Source organism: Psammomys obesus, unplaced genomic scaffold, assembly GCF_907164565.1.
Source record: "Psammomys obesus unplaced genomic scaffold, mPsaObe1.curated_primary_1811, whole genome shotgun sequence".
NCBI classification, from domain to species: Eukaryota; Metazoa; Chordata; class Mammalia; order Rodentia; family Muridae; genus Psammomys; species Psammomys obesus.
In genome coordinates this window covers 4,993,338-5,007,788 of record NW_026596073.1, presented here as the reverse complement: position 1 = coordinate 5,007,788, position 14,451 = coordinate 4,993,338, and the positions used below count along the sequence as shown (strand labels likewise).

Genomic DNA, 14,451 nt, shown 5'->3' with positions numbered 1-14,451 from the left:
GGTTAGTGTTTAATCTTAGCAACAACCAGCAAACTAAAACAGTGTTACTGAAATTTAAATATTTTCTCTATGCAATTAAAATTAATATAATTTTCTACTTTTTCCTATTTGATTAATAAACAATTTCATACTTATATGGACTTGGTTTGGCTTAATTTTTCTTACATGGCTTTTGCTCCATTCACAAAACTTCTTTCTAATAGTTAAATAAATTGTCTTTATACTTGGAAAATTTTCAGAGGAACTGGGTTCAGTTCCCAGGACCCACGTGGCAACTCATAACTGTCTCTAGCTCCAGTTTCAGGGGATCCAAGGTACTCCTCTGGCTTCCAGGGTTGCAGCACACACTTGGCATATGGACAGTACGTGCAGGCAAACACTGAAAAATAAAACAAATCTTTAAAAAAGTAAATTTTCTGCACAATGATGATCAGTCTGCATTTGCCTCTGTGTAATTAGATATGAGCCTCTTCTTGGAGCTTTCTGGTAGACTTTCCCTTAGTTTTTAATGGATTGACATGAATCACCGGACCTTCCCACCCCCTTTCCTATTCCAACACACAAAATTTTATTTGCCTTCAGGAATATCAACTAAAAATATATAATTTAAAATTCTTAGAATTTCTATAAAACCACTTTTGTTCATGGTAGTTCTCTAATGTCTTATGTGTTCCCTATTATTTTCTTATAATTTAATGTTTTTTAAAAAATTATTTATTGTGTATGCAATGTTCTGTCAGCATGTACACCTGCATGCCAAAAGAGGGCCCCAGATCTCTCTATAGATGGTTTTGAGCTACCATGTGGTTGCTGGAAATTGAACTCAGGACCTCTGGAAGAACAGCCAGTGCTCTTAACCCCTGAGCCATCTCTCCAGCCCCTAATTTAATGTTTTTTAAAAGCATCTCTGATGTTTTAAAAGCTGCATAGTTTTGTGGACTAAGTTACAATTTAAAGAAATTGTCTGATTCATGTTTTTTTTTTCCGATAATTTTGTACCTCGTGAAATTTTACATGGTTACAAATGAGATACTTTACAACTGCAAAAAATGGTTAGTAAAAGCTGTTGAAAATAGTAAAAGCTATTAAATTTTCAAAGTAATCTATGTTAGAAATAGTTTTAATTTCTAAGCATGAAAATGGAGGATTAATGTGATGTCACACATGTAATTCAAGCAACTTGGGAGCTAAAGCAAGAAGTTGCAGTGTGTTTAAGGCCAACCTGGACTACCCTGCCTCTAAAAAAAGAAGCAATACTTATGAAAATATTGTGCTCAGCTTTAAATGTTTTTAGTAATGTACCACCACTTGTTCTCTTTTCTAGATATGGCATATATGAACGCTGCCGAGAATTGGTGGAAGCAGGTTATGATGTACGACAGCCGGATAAAGAAAATGTCACACTTCTTCACTGGGCTGCCATCAATAACAGAATAGATTTAGTCAAGTATGTGCTTTCTGTGCTTTTCATTATTAAGCTTCTGGTTTTCCTATCACTGTGAAGTTACTGGATGTAACTATTACAACAACTCAAGTTTTCTAAAGTGGATAGCCTTCACGGTTTACTCTGTAAACCTTTAAAAACAAGCCAGTTCTTGCTGGGTGGTGGTGGCTCACGCCTTTATTTAACCCAGCCCTCAGGGAGGCAGGGGCAAGTGGATCTTTGTGAGTTTGAGGCCGGCCTGCTCTACAGAGAGCGTTTCAGGACAGCCAGGGCTGCACAGGAAAAACCTGTCTTGACTCCCCCTCCCGAAAAAAAAAAAATCAACTTATATTTAGAATATATTTAAGGCTTACATGAGTTGAGTCCTATATAGTACTTTTCCACATATATTTCCTTTTACCTTAATTGTTGAGATGACCCCATTTGAGATAGTAATAATTATGAGTGAGGAAATTGAAGCAGAAAGCTTAAATATGCTACCCAATATCACATAGCTAGTAAAGGTTAGAATTATACTTGAATTTGGGTAATTTCACTTGGCTTGTATATTTTGAATATGAATTCTAAATGGGAAAAGCAGCAAGGAAAGATGTGTCTAGTCGATTTAATGTGTCTGGTTTTATGTTGAGGTCTTTGATCCACTTGGACTTCAGTTTTGTGCAGGGTGATAAGTATGGATCTATTTTCATTTTTCTACATGTAGACATCCAGTTGGACCAGCACCATTTGTTAAAGATGCTATCTTTTTTCCATTGTATGGTTTTGGCATCTTTGTCAAAAATCAGGTGTCCGTAAGTGTGTGGGTTTATTTCTGGGTCTTCTGTTCGATTCCATTGATCCACCATTCTGTTTCTATGCCAGTACCATGCAGTTTTTATAACTGTTGCTCTATAGTACAGCTTGAGATCAGGGATGGAGATACCTCCAGAAGATCTTTTATTGTAGAGGATTGTTTTATCAATTCTCGGTTTCTTGTTATTCCATACGAAGTTGAGAATTTTTCTTTCCAGGTCTGTAAAGAATTGTGTTGGCAATTTGATGGGAATTGCATTAAATCTGTAGATTGCTTTTGGTAAGATGGCCATTTTTACTATGTTAATCCTGACAAGCCATGTCCTGGAACCCCTGCACAGGTGTAGCCCATGGCAGTTCAGTGTCCAAGTGGGTTCCATAGTAATGGGAAGAGGGACTGCCTCTGACATAATCTGATTGGCCTGCTCGTTGATCACTTCCCCCTGAGGGGGGAGCAGCCTTACCAGGCCACAGTAGAGGACAATGCAGCCACTTTTGATGAGAACTGATAGACTAAGATCAGAAAGAAGGAGAGGAGGACCTCCCCTATCAGTGGACTTGGGGAGTGGCATGCATGCAGAAAGGGGAGGGAGGGTGGGATCGGCAGGGGAGGAGGGAGGGGCTCATGGGGGGATACAAAATGAATAAAGTGTAATTAATAAAAAAAAATAAAAGATTTAAAAAAAAAAGATGTGTAACACAGTAATAGATAGTATTCTTACCATTCACACATGGGCTGGGTGATAAGTACTCACATTCTAGGTATAAAATGATTTGTAGCCTTTCGCATAAGTCTGTTTGTTTATCATCAGTAAGAAAGAGGTAAGCAAGAGTTGAGTGATAAGAGATTATTAGTAGTCTTTGATACTTTGGACATAAGATTTTTTTAGGTAAGGCACTGAATCTAGAATACTTCTTGGAAATGGACAAGTAAACCCAGCACAGAAGGTGAAGCGCAGACAGATACTAAGGCCAGGGAAGATCTAGGCACTGACGTCCTAGGTGAAGAGGACACAGTTGACAGAGGATGTCCCTGAGGGGCGGCTTCCTGTAACGCATGCTCTGTTTGCTCCTCTTTCTTCCCTCCTTCAGTTTCCTGACTTTTCCCCAGTCTTCAGTATACTCCCTCTCATATCTGAAGTTGAAGATGAAAACTCTAAATTACTACAAATTTTGTTTTACAGATACTATATTTCGAAAGGTGCTATTGTGGATCAACTTGGAGGAGACCTGAATTCAACTCCATTGCACTGGGCCACAAGGTTTACATTTACTTCTTTGTCGCCCTCCCCTTGGGTTCTTTTTAGAAAATAATATGCTAATACTTGATGTAGTTAAAGTTTAGTTACCGCTGTCCAGTGTTGTCTTCTTTAGAAACAAAGTTACAAGTTGTCCTTAGGGAAGCAGGCTGATCCAGTTGGAAGGGTTGATTACATTTGGGAGTTGTAAGTGTAATACTTTGTATGTGTGTATTTACAGTTAAACAGGTTAGTTCTTGGGATTTTTAGGATCATATTGGAAGATAAATAACTTAGTTATTAATATTGTTTTAAGTTATAAAAGCTGTTGTTCCATTTAGAACCGTAAACTCCTGTGTCTTGTATTAAAGCAACACCATAAAATTTGTGATTTAACTTCCCACCATTACCTTCCTCCAAGTATACTCTTTTCCAGAAGACTTTCTGAAATATGTCCAAATGTTTCTCTTTCTATTTTTCAGACAAGGCCATTTATCCATGGTTGTACAACTAATGAAATATGGTGCAGATCCTTCATTAATTGATGGGGAAGGGTGCAGCTGTATCCACTTGGCTGCTCAGTTTGGACATACCTCAATTGTTGCTTATCTTATAGCGAAAGGACAGGTAAAAAAATCTCAATAATGTGTGTTTTAATCATGTATTATTCATGACTTAAATGCCTGATATTCATAGCATTACATCTGTAGTACCTAGAAATACTTATCTGGTATCTCCTGGTGAATGAAGAGAGTAATAAATACATGTAGTTATTCTGATACTGGATTTTTATTGTACTTAAAATAAAAGCAAAATATAGTCACACAAATAGATAGGAATAAGCAGTGGGAAGTAAGGGAAAATATATATTCTATTTTTTCCTTTAAATATTTCCCTTAAGTATTGTCTTAATTAGGGTTTTTATTGTTGTGATAAATGTGAAGAGTTAAAAGCAGCTTCAAGAGGAAAGGGTTTATTTTACTCACACTTCACTTCACAGTCCATCATTAAATGGGGTCAGGGTGAGAACCAGAGGGAACTCTGCTTGTTACCATACTCTTCAAAAAGTTCAGCTTTTTTACAGCACCCAGGGCTATGAGACGATGGGGTGTGGCACGGCCCACAGTGAAGTGGGCCCTCTCACAGTAATCATTGATCAAGAAAGTGTACCACAAGTTTGCCCACAGGCAAATCTGGTGGGAACATTTTTTTTCAATTGAGGTTTCCTCTTCTAAATTGACTGTAGTCTTGACAAGTTCACATAAAACTAATCAGCACAATTGCCCCCTTGTCATCTTGACATAGAATCATTACAGTTCAATTAGAACCTTTCCTTTTTCATTTGTCTCCAAGATGGTTTGTTAGTTTTATCACAATATAAAACATATTCCAAATTTCTTTGAAAAATTCACACTTTAAAAGTTGTATTTCTTTAAAATATCCAAAGTCTCTCTAAAATCTAGAAGGTCTCATAACTATGGGCTCCTATAAAATAAAAACTAACAAGTTAAAAACTTTGTAACTCCAAGAAGGAAGAACCAGGATACAGTCACAGCCTGAACAAAGCAAAATCAAAGTCAGTGTAAAGAGCTCAGTGTCACACATATGGGATTCACTCACAACCTTCTAGACTGCTCCAAAGGGCTTTTCACAGCCTTCCACAACACATGGCTGCTCGTCTCCATACCTGTTGGCCTTGGTGGTTGTCCCATGGTGCTGGCATCTCTAAAATACTAGTCTCTGGTGCAGCTGGGCTGCACTTACGCCATTATCCTCTTCTGGCCTCTCTTCCAGGACTCCACTCCCATCACACAATGCCAAGCCTCAGTTGTTCTCTGTGACCCCTTCCTGCCTTCAAAACCAGTACTACCTGCATGACTCTTAGAATACCAAGGTCAGCTCCCAGCATAAGATGCATCTCAACCCTCTCTGGACCACAGCTTCTGTGTGCTGACCCTGAGGAAATGCTCATAGATTTACTATCCACAATGATACTGGTCTCTCTTTCTCTCTCTCTCTCTTTTTTTTTTTTTTTTTTTTTTTTTTTTTGGTTTTTCTAGACAGGGTTTCTCTGTATAGCCTTGGCTTTCCTGCACTTGTTTTGTAGACCAGGCTGGACTTGAACTCACATAGATCCATCTGCCTTTTTCTCCCCAAGTGCTGGGATTACAGGTGTGCACCAGCTGTGCCTTGCTGCTGGTCTTCTCTTAATCACCACTAATTTTTCAGCTCCAGCTAACCAACATAAATCATTCTAGTAAAACAAGTGTTTTACTTCAGGGTTGCTGTTCTCTTATTAACCAGAGTCAGCATTTCAGCTCCAGCTTGTCAGAACTACAGATTTTTAAAATATTGAATGGCCCTGTATGTTATTTAAGGGACTCTCAGAACTTCCCTCTGAAACTTCACAAGCCAGTCCTCCATCATTTGTATTTCTCTAAACATTTCTTATCTTCCAAGCTCCCATAAAACGGCCCACTGAGCTCTGAACACTTAACAACTCTTCTAGCAAAGCAGTGTTTCTGTTAGCTAAAACATTCTAGCTCAGGTTCAGTGTAGGGGATGTCGCACAAGGATGTGGATATTGTAGGGAGCATTTTTAGAAACTACCATAGGAGATTATTTTTATCCCAGTTTCTTTCTTACGCCAGGGATTGGAGCATTTCTGCTTACTTACTTTCTCTTTCCCCTTTTAACTGGAAAGAAAAATATTACATAAGTTTTTGAGTATTCATTGTCTTTTTGTTAATGCAATTGATTTGGAAGTTTGGCTCATTTCATTATTTTTTTAAATCTGGAGACATGTATGTAGATGATGTTTTTAACAAAATCTCAAACATTAAATTTTACCAATAAAGACTAGGGAGCCAGATGCTGGTGTGAAAACCTGCTAGCTGAGAGAGGCAGAGAAAGCACCCAGCTGGCCTTCCTTCTCTGCCGATGTCTCAAAAGGAAGAAGTGCTTCTTCCCCACGCCCACTCAAAAAACCCTCAAACTGAATGTCCCTCTTTTCTATTTCCTATGTGTCTATCTGTCCTCCTGACTTTCTCTGACTCTCAATGGATTTTTTTCTATGTTCAATCTTGTCAACTGGTTGCTTGCTCTGAATCTTGATGTATGGTTGATTTTATTTAATTCAAGCAGAAAGCTCTTGGATTAAAGGTGTGTGCTAAGGCTGAGTCATACCACAACTAAAAACAGGTTTTTCCAGTAAACAACACAATCTTGGTATTCACAGTGTGATTGAATGTCCTAAAACATGTAGGTTTTAAAATATCAAGGGGCTGAGGCTTGGAGATGACTCAGGTTGGAACGATAGCTGTGTAAGCATGAGCACCTCTAGTATGCAGGTGAAAGCTGACTGGGGTAATCCCAGAATTGCAGCAGGTGTAGCCTCAGACTACCCAGTCAGTCTTGCTGACACTGTCTCAGAACAGGAAGTGGAAGATACCGATGTGGATAAGTGAGCTTGAGCACAGATATGTGCCTACCACAGAGAGAGACAGAGATGCACACAGAATATCAGTGGTGCTAGGTATGTTGGCACATTGTCTGTAATCCACCTCTTTGGAGGCTGAGAGGCAGGAGCACCCCCACATTTTTTAGTCCAGCTGGGCTGGTATAGTTAATGCCAGGCCATATCACAAAATAAAATGAAACAATTTAATAGAAAAAGTACCAAAAAAATCAAAGAACAGAACTTCTACTAGCATGATATTTTTATATGAAAGATGCAACATGATGATCAGACTTTTTAAATTATTTTTTCTGAGTAATCTTTCTACATATTAAAACAGTATATACTTAAAATATTTAGATATAATATTTTATAACTTAATAGGTATAATATTTATAAATGCTTAAAAATTGTCAAGGAAACCAGGCACTGGTGGCACATGCTTTTAATCGCTGTATTTGGGAGGCAGAGGTAGGCAGATTTCTGAGCTTGAGGCCGGTCTGGTCTAGAGTGAGTTCCAGGACAGCCAGGGGTACACAGAGAAACCCTGTCTCAAACAAATAAACAAAAATTGTCAGGGAAATTACGATATAAAACTATGGTTCATCTTTTATGTTCGGAAAATGAAGACTGCAAAACAGTGTCACATGGCAAGTTTCATCCAATGAAAGTCTAGTAAAAATTGTTGATTCTAAATTAAGATTGTGTAATAATAGTGTTCGAAGACCACTTAGAATTATAAAGCTGAAAAGGTCTTTAAATGTGAAACATTAAAAGTGAAGCATGAAAGTATAATTTGCAAACCAGTTAGTCTAGTAAGTGGCAGTACTTACAGTGTAAAGTTAAGAAACTTTCATAAAGCATTCTCAGTTGAGTAGTAATGTATTAGATTGTCTGATGTATAAATTAGATGTTTCCAACTAATTTTGGCTAGGATCTTAAAATTCTGCTGTCTGGCTTTATTTTCAGGATGTAGATATGATGGATCAGAATGGAATGACACCGTTAATGTGGGCAGCTTATAGAACACATAGGTATGTAACTGCTATGGACTTTTCAGATGGCTTCAGCATAGTATAGCATGAAAACAAGTGATTAGGAAGAGCAGAGACATTCTACCTAGTGCTGATGACAGCTCGAGTAGCAGTGAGTAGTGCGTAACACAAATTACTCACTGGCTGTTTTGCTTTGGCTCAGTAACCTTAGTTCAGAGAAGGGAAGGAGAGTTTATCTTTTAGTAATTATCTTTTCATGTGATTGTTTTGTAAAGTTTTATGTATTCATTTGTAAGCTGTCTTAAATCATTTTTGAATCAGTCTAAATTGAAATAAAAAGTTTTTATTCTTTCAATGTATAGGTGTTTACATAAATTCTTAGATTAAAATATGAAAGATAGGACCAAGTGTGCTGTCTCTTGGCACCATATTACTTTATACAGGGTTGTGCATATATGACAGTTCATGTTAGAGTATCATTTAATTGCTGACTGTAATATTATCGAGGCTAGAATAGATATGTCCCAAGATGGAATAAGAATGCAGCCACAATCAGTGTAGTCTTTGTAATGATTTCGATAATTGAAATTAGGGTTGTTGTTGTTGTTTGTTTGTTTTTTTCCTTTTCAGTGTGGATCCAACTAGATTGCTTTTAACATTCAATGTTTCAGTTAACCTTGGTGACAAGTATCACAAAAACACTGCTCTGCACTGGGCAGTTCTAGCAGGGAACACCACAGTCATTAGTCTGCTTCTGGAGGCTGGAGGGAATGTGGATGCTCAGAATATCAAGGTGAGCATGTCCTGCTGTTGATGGGAAAGGAAGGCCTTCCATAAAACATGGTTTTAGTTTTGATTTTGAAGATTGAAAATTAGAAAAACTTTTAGTTCAATTCTTTGTTTCCATGCCACGAAATAATTTGTTCTCAAAACTTGGATCATTTACTATCATCTTATAATATTAGTTTTGGGGTCGTCTTTTTATTAGTGAATTTGTACTGGATTTTAGAAATTACATGCTTCTAATGTCTACAAATGAAGGACAGTAAGCTTTCTGGTTTCTTAATATCATTACATTAAACTTATAGTTACAAAACACATCCTATCAGCAGAATGGCACAGTTGGTAAAATCACTTGTTTGTAAAGGCTGGCAACCTAAGTTGAGTGACTCCCTGAACTCATCCATGTAAAGAGGTGGAAGGAGAGAGCCAATTCCATAAAGGTGTCCTCTGACCACCTGGCACAAGCATTCACAAGGGCATTGTGTCTTCTCACACACAAATAATAGTAACAGCAGGAATAAAAACATACTCCTAAGAAACTCCAGTAATTCTTTGACTTAGTCATTTTAGTAACATTTCTTTAAAGAATAAGACTTAAATTTGATAACACCCTTTATGTTATCCATAGAATAATGGTGAATTAGCCCAGGATATATATACAGGATTAATCTAAGAGGCAAGTACAATTTAACATGTACACTTTGAGTTTTTAGGATTTGTAGACACCATAAAACATGTACAAACACAAGATTATACTGGGGGACTACAAGGTGACCCAGTAGACAAAAGGCGCTGACTACCAAGCCTGATAACCTGAGTTCTAACCCCAGGACATGTGAAAGGAGAGAACTGACTCTTTCAAGCTGTACTCTGACCTCCACGTGTGTCCTGTGTGGCACAGGTGCAGTCACACACAAACACAGCATCAATAAGTGTCAAATAATGGTTCTCTTGGTAATCTCAATGTTTTGGCTAATCTTTTGCATTCTTCAAAACTTAGGACCCACTGTGTCATTTAGCACTAATCTGGACAACGACTGCAAATACTTTCAGGAATCATTGTCTTTAGACAAATATTTTTAAGACTTACCTGTAATTTTTAATATTTTCTGAGCCATATTTTATAAATGCCAAAGGGATATGTGCTAATTAAATATAAAGGGAGTTTAAGATATATACTAACCTGGAATAGCCAATCAAAGAGTAGGTATCTCTTGCTGGATCTAGGCATCTCTTTATGAGAAATTTAATGAGAAATTCTTCCTTTATTTGGTTACTTTAAGAAGAGAAGGTTGGACTGTTAAAAATGGCTTGGACGGTTTTTTTTTCCTTTTATTTTGTAGCTTAGTGAATTTTTAGAAACTAGTTTAATTAAAAATTCTGAGTTTAGTTTAAATATGAAATTGATAAAAATCATGTGTTTTCTATTTTTTAAATTGTTCTTACCTAGGATGATCAGAATGGTCCACTAAACACATGGAAAAGGGAAAGTTGGCATAGTGTAATGACTGGCATGTGATTGGCACTTAAATACCTATTGACTAACCGAATGAACTGCTAGGATACCATTCTGCTACGTCGGAAATGATAGAGTAGTGCTTGCCTTTGCAGAAAATTTAAAGGGTACCCTGAAAGTTCTTAACACTGGCAGCAGTAAGCTGTGCTGAGCTCAGGTGCAAAGCATAAGGAAAATGCTTCACTAAACCTGACCAGTGTTCCCTTAGGGAAGGTTAACTGAGATTGCCTCAGTTTTGTCATCTGCATTTCTTCCTGTCTTACTCTCTTTGACTTTTAGTTGCCCAGTCTTAAGGCTCATGTACTAGAAATACATTTCAACGTATTTCTTAAATCACTGGGAAAAAAAAAAAATAGAACCAGTATCAAAAAATTAACCTCGGTTTGCTTTTTTCTAATAAATTAATATATTTAAATTATAATATACCAAATAATTATGAAAGCAAGGTGACTCTACAGTTCTGTAATTTGGAGCCCATGATATATTCACAAAAAATCTTAGGACAGTTTTCTTTAGTTAGGATATTTAAATATTTGTAGTGTGTTTGAAAATTTTAACATCTTTTCAAATAATGAATGATAAGTTGTGGTCCCCACTAACCATTGCATAAACCTGTAATTTTGTTAAGATAGAAAAGTCCACAGTGAATTTCAACAGAAAGCTATAAGGACAGAGGTGATACAAAGTATTTACATGATTTTTTTTTTTTCATCTTTTTTAAAAAATGTGTGTGTGTTCTGGGTTCAGGGATATTAATGATAGGGTACCACGATCAGAATACTTCTAAGAGTCTATAGTGCCAAGTGATTGAGTGTAAACATTTTATTTAAATCTATGCCTGATAATTTTTACTTTATCTAACATAGATTTAAGGTTGACTGGTTAAAAAGGAAAAAGTCCCCATATTCATATTAGAGACGGAATCCAGGACTTCATGCATGCCAGGCAAACATCCTATCACTGTTTCTAGCCTGAAACAGTGGTTTCAGGTGGAATGCTCTTGATACTTTTTGGAGTAACATTATAACTAAAGGAAATTAAGTCTAAGGAAATAATTTATATATGAAGCATTTATAATTTTGAGGGAAAAGTATCTCTGTCCACTCTGCTAAGAAAGATTTTTTGTTCCTAAATGCTCTTTTCATATAATTAAAAGGAGAAAATAAAAATGAATGCTGTTTGTGTTGGAATCTAGTTTTCTCTGTATTTTTGAAATGTAGGTACTACTTCTGGTAGAAACCATTTTTCCTTCATTCAGTAAATATTGGTTCATTGTTAGGTTGTCTCAATGTTGAAGACAGATTAAGGTGTGTGTTGTTTCAGAACATACATTCTGTTGAAGAAATAAAATAGTAAATAAATGAATAATTAGCTGCAATTGAGTGACAGGCCTGAGAAGGTGAGAATTCCTCTGAGATGATACTTTGTTTGACGGTTCTGAGGAGGAGGAATCAGCTGTGCAGAAATAAGTGGTAAACAGATTTTCCATGTAAGGTCTGCACATCACATGGCCCAGGAGGGTGGAGCTGCTGAGTGCTAGTGCATAACTGAGGCCGGCTTGCAAGTACAGTGACAAGAAGTGGCATCTGTGATAAGCTTAACCTTGTCTAAGTCCTAGGAAACAGAGGTGTTTGTATACACTGCCATAGGATGTGCTTCTTAGGTTAGATCCTCTTTGGGGTGAAGAAGTGATTGAATCAGACAGTAGAAGCACTGAAACATCAGTTAGGTTGGTGCTTTTGTTACTCTCTAAGAACCATGTAGTCTTAGCTAAGGACTAGATATGGAGATAACTGAAAGGATTTGGAGATAGTATGTATAATATTGTAGAGTAGAAATGACAAGGTAGATTATATTTTAGAACAAATGAAATCATCATTGATGGTGCAGTTTTGTTTTTCTTGTCTTTTGACTCATGTTGGAGTTGTGAATCCTGAAGGGAAAGTGCTATTTTGAAGTGAAGATGATAGGAATTCATTCTGTTGATAATATTTAGCATGAAGTGATGTCTTTCACTGTGTACCATGTAAAGCTAATTATTTAGTTTGCTGCAAATTTTGAAAAGGAAATTTTTATTTAAAAAACCTTCAATATAATTCTTTGTCCATAATTTTGACATTTATTTATTTTACTTTTCATCTTAAGTACTAGGAAATCTGTTACTAAAAATGAATTGTAGGGGCTAGAGATGGCTCAGCATTTAGGAATACTTGTTACTCTTACAGAGGACCTGGGATCATTTCCCAGAAGCCACATGGTGGGTCATAGCCATCTGTAATTCCTGTTCCAGGGAATCTGACACCCCCTTCTGACTTGGCAGGTGCCAGGCATGCGTGTGGTACACATACATGCATGCAGGCAAAACACTAATAAACATAAAATAAATATATCTCTTAAAATTTTAAAATAAAAATAAGTTATAAAATCTAGGTTTGATTTTAAAAGCTCTAAAAAATTTTATTCTTCAGACAAGATAAAACATTCTCTGCTATAATTATTTAACTATTTATGGTCCTATCCCAGATAATTATTTTAAAAATATGGTTAAGTTTCTTTTAAGTTTATGTTAACTAGAAATTGCTTCTGTAAATTAATTGTTTGAAAAAGAAGTTAGATTCCTTTAATATATAAAACAAAGTTCTTTCATCAAAGTAAGACAATTTATTTTGAAGACTATTTTAATAATAGTTAACTTAATATTTTAAAGTTGATATTTGGAAGAACAAGAAGTAGCTAAATACCCTTGATTAGGCCCCTGTGTGTGGATCTAGGATGGCATGGACTTGTTTAAAATAATACTTGTTACAGCATTTGGGGGGGAAGAATATCGTTGCTTTTCGTCAGATAAGTGTCAAAGAATTTTACAGCAACAATCCTCGGTTATGTTTAAATGGCAACCATAGGGTTAAAAAGTAATTTCTGTACTACTAAGAATTTTAAAAAAATGAATTTCTGGCTTATATCATACTTCTTTTTACTATGGTGGTTTTGTTAATTTTTAAAGATTTTTATTCTGTAGTTATAGTTAAACAGATGTTAGAATTTTTAATTTGGGAAGAACAGTTAATCTGAATGATACCCAAGCTTTTCCATCTTTTCTTTCTGAAACTGTCAAAGCGTGTAAATAGACAGAAAGATCTCCTATAGTTCTTGAGAGGAGGTTCACTCAGTTGTTCATTAGCTCTTGAACACCCGACCTCAATGGTCTCTAGCTAGTATTTGTTAGTTTTGACAGTGTCCCACTAAGGCATACCGTCGAGATCTTCCACCTTAGCCATGGTTATTTGACCAAAACCCCTGAAGAATTTCTTCTATTTATGATCAGTGATGTAGTCTGCTATAGTCTATAAATACTCCATGTGGATTCTTGCTCATGTTACTTTTGTTACTATTACTTACTATTTTGGCTGTGACATGGAGTAATCATATATAGACTTGATTCCACACCCTGGTTTTAGTATAACTCTTGAATTGTTTGTTTATTTTACCAGCCGAATTAAAACAAAACAAAACAAAACAACTATATGGTTAGGTGACTAGAGGAGTTAAAGGTGTTTAAAGCTCCCTCAATCTTTCTGTCTAGGCAATCCTTAGGTGTCACATGGCCCTCTAGTGGAAGGGGTGCTCAGCTGGACCGAGGCAACTGCAGGATATTCTGGGAGTTGTTACCCAAGGGATTGCTATTATTCAGGTAATATTTATAGTTTGGATTAATTAGCTGATTCTGAAAACTTAGGTGATGGAATTCTGGAGTAAGCAAGGAATATCTAAAATAAATATCCCTATTTGTAGAAGGCTCACCTAGATTAGCCCATTCCTTATTAAATACTGTTGGTTTTTGTATTAAAAATCTGCTTGGGCTTTTGAAAAATTTTATCGTTGTTTGTTTATAATTCTTTGTTGCTGTATGGTAGTATTATGCTTAATTTTTTGTTTCTTTTAAACTGTATTCCATACTTGATAAGTTATTATCTTTCCCAAAAGGTCCTTAGGATTCCATTTTTTTTTTAAATTCAACATTTTGAAGTAAAATTTCAATGGTTATTTTTCTAAAAATACTTTGAATATTATTTTTCAGTTTTGGCAAACAGTTTTAATTTATCTTTTTTTATTCAAAGAATTAGATAAATAGACAAGATTAAATAGATTGGAAATGAAAGAAAAAGAAATAGAAAGTTTAAATTAATGAAAGCAAAAAGGAACACGTAGGACTTTTAGTTGTGTGT

General features: G+C 36.0%; 1 protein-coding gene across 1 annotated transcript in view; it reads left to right on the top strand.

The window, feature by feature from the left end:
• The window catches only part of Zdhhc17 (zinc finger DHHC-type palmitoyltransferase 17), a 57,995-nt gene that overhangs the window by 21,652 nt on the left and 21,892 nt on the right, over nt 1-14,451 (top strand). Inside the window, exons 3-7 of the mRNA XM_055626051.1 lie at nt 1,325-1,447; nt 3,421-3,498; nt 3,957-4,101; nt 7,901-7,965; nt 8,557-8,719. Of these exons, the coding sequence (XP_055482026.1) occupies nt 1,325-1,447; nt 3,421-3,498; nt 3,957-4,101; nt 7,901-7,965; nt 8,557-8,719 (574 nt within the window). The remainder of the gene's footprint in view (nt 1-1,324; nt 1,448-3,420; nt 3,499-3,956; nt 4,102-7,900; nt 7,966-8,556; nt 8,720-14,451) is intronic.